This window comes from Propithecus coquereli, unplaced genomic scaffold, assembly GCF_000956105.1.
Source record: "Propithecus coquereli isolate 6110/MARCELLA unplaced genomic scaffold, Pcoq_1.0 Scaffold79, whole genome shotgun sequence".
In the NCBI taxonomy this organism is placed as follows: domain Eukaryota; kingdom Metazoa; phylum Chordata; class Mammalia; order Primates; family Indriidae; genus Propithecus; species Propithecus coquereli.
Genome location: NW_012154062.1, coordinates 149,198 through 151,584, shown reverse-complemented (window position 1 = coordinate 151,584; position 2,387 = coordinate 149,198). Strand labels below are relative to the sequence as shown.

Genomic DNA, 2,387 nt, shown 5'->3' with positions numbered 1-2,387 from the left:
ATGTGCCAGATGATCACATTCTACCTTGCAGGTGGTTATTTCTGTATTTTATTTTCTCCTATAACACTGTAAGTTTCTTGCGTGTAGGGACTTTGTATCCCTCTTAGTACACAGAAAAGACCCTTAACACATAAGTAGTAGTACACATATTAGATACATTTTTATTTAATTGATTTGGTACAATGTGGATTCTTTGTATTAAGTTAGGATAGATTTAATAATTTTTTAATCAAATAAAAAGTAGCATTCCATGCAACTGACCATTCTAGCCATTTTCCTTAACTTGTATCACTCCTTATTCTTACGATTTTCTTCCTATGTCTCTGGACACTTCTATGTCCCTTTTTGAGGCTCATTCTTTTCAAGCCTTTTGTATGTCTATCTTTTAAAGTGCAGGAGTTCTTCAAGGATTGGATTGGTCCTTGGTCATCTCTATTCTTTTTTTTTTTTTTTTTTGAGACACAGCCTGGAGTACAGTGGTGTGATCATACCTTATTGCAGCCTCAAACTTCTGGGCTCAAGTGATCCTCCTGCCTCAGCCTTCTGAGTAGCTGATAGCTCAGTCACCAAGGGATGGTCTTTTTTTCTTTTTTTAGAGTCTTTTTTTTTTTTTGAGACACAGCCTGGAGTACAGTGGTGTGAGCATACCTTATTGCAGCCTCAAACTTCTGGGCTCAAGTGATCCTCCTGCCTCAGCCTTCTGAGTAGCTGATAGTACAGGCATGTGCCACCATGGCACATTTTTCCATGGCTAATTTTTCTTATTTTTTGTAGACGCAGGGTCTCACTATGTTGCCCAGACTGGTCCTGAACTCCTGGTCTCAAATGATTATCCTGTCTCAGCCTCCCAAAGTGCTGGGATTATAGATGTCATCTATATTCTTATGCTATACTGGTTCCCTAGGCAATTTCATTCACATACATTGCATTAATTACCAATGATGCACAGATGAATCCCAAATATATACATCTCTCTCTCCCCTGATCTTCAATGGAAATAATCCAAAGCATCAAAAATTAGTTCATTAAAAGCTAGTTTGCAAAGTGGCCAATTTGCCAAATTATTGAGGATTTATTTTAAGGTTAATTTTTGCCATATTCCTGCCTCTGGGGAAAAAGTGACTATAATCATTCTGGTCTAACATAAGGTATTTATTTGTGTGAAGTCTGAAGCAGATATAAAACAACTGATTATTTGGTATAATGATTTTTAGTGAGTTATCTTTTGGTGAACTGAAATGATGATTAAGAAACAGATCCAACTCTTCCTTTTTCTTACTACCTGTATCTGTGAAGTAGATTTTCTTCATATACTTCATGGAAAAAAACCAGATTGTAACAGATTGAATACAAAAGCACAAGAGAATCCAGCTGTCTTCCATTAAGTCAGATATTAAGAGACTTGCAAGAATGTACATAATGTTAAAAAGTTTGAGAACCACTGCTCTAAAGCATGGAAAGGTAAGAAACAATTAAACTATATTTGCACTGCAGAAGTTAAGACAAATGCAGAAAAGATACAGGTAGAATTCTTGCCCAGCGCTAACTTCAAAGCCAGTCTTCTTAATTACTCTGTTCAGGCTGGATATAAAAATAAATAGGCAGAACATGAATCTTTTATAAAGATATCAAAAGCAAGGTGGTATGTAAGTTTGATATACTGAGAAAGACAGAGCAATAGAAAGTTACTTTAAAGAGAAGAGATACGAATAAGAGTTTATAAAAAATAATAGTCTGGTAAGATTGTATAGCATAGTATCTTTTGAAATACCACATTACTCAGTTCTAAAAAACTTATACTGTTTGATATTTTTACAAACTAAAGATTAAAAAATCTTATAAAATTATTAAGATAATTTTTAAAATATACTTACATTTGGGCTCATCCATTGTAACAGCCAGAATAAAATCATATGGAGTCATGAATAACTGTCCTTCACATTCTATAGAAGCAAATAAACGAAATCGCCTCTCCCGAGATGTAGCATAGAGGTCTAAGTCTTCAATGTCTGTTCTCCCAACAGCAACCTAAAGTTAAGGGAGCAAATAAATTTGGACTGTGTGAAATATCACCTCCTTTTAGAAGGTAAAATACTTTTAATTATTTTGAAAGTGAATTAACAGTAAATGAAGAAGTGTGAAAATATTTTGTCTTCTCAAGAACCTTAATCATTTTATAAATAAATTATTCACATAAATAAAATGGATTAATGCTCAAAAGATCCTACAATGAATATCATTAAGGGCTTGAAGGCTTTAAACTGATACTTTGAAGAATTTGTGATTTTTTTTAGTTTATCACTTAATTTCAGTCTTATAGAACATTAAATTATGGAGCCAGTAGTGTCTATAGGAAGAATACCAACACTCGCTGAATGCCTACTATA

General features: G+C 33.8%; 1 protein-coding gene across 1 annotated transcript in view; it reads right to left on the bottom strand.

Annotated features, from left to right (window-relative positions):
* Nucleotides 1–2,387, bottom strand: part of MICU3 (mitochondrial calcium uptake family, member 3) — a 135,029-nt gene that overhangs the window by 106,234 nt on the left and 26,408 nt on the right. Inside the window, exon 2 of the mRNA XM_012662901.1 lies at nt 1,875–2,028. Coding sequence (XP_012518355.1) covers nt 1,875–2,028 — 154 coding nt within the window. The remainder of the gene's footprint in view (nt 1–1,874; nt 2,029–2,387) is intronic.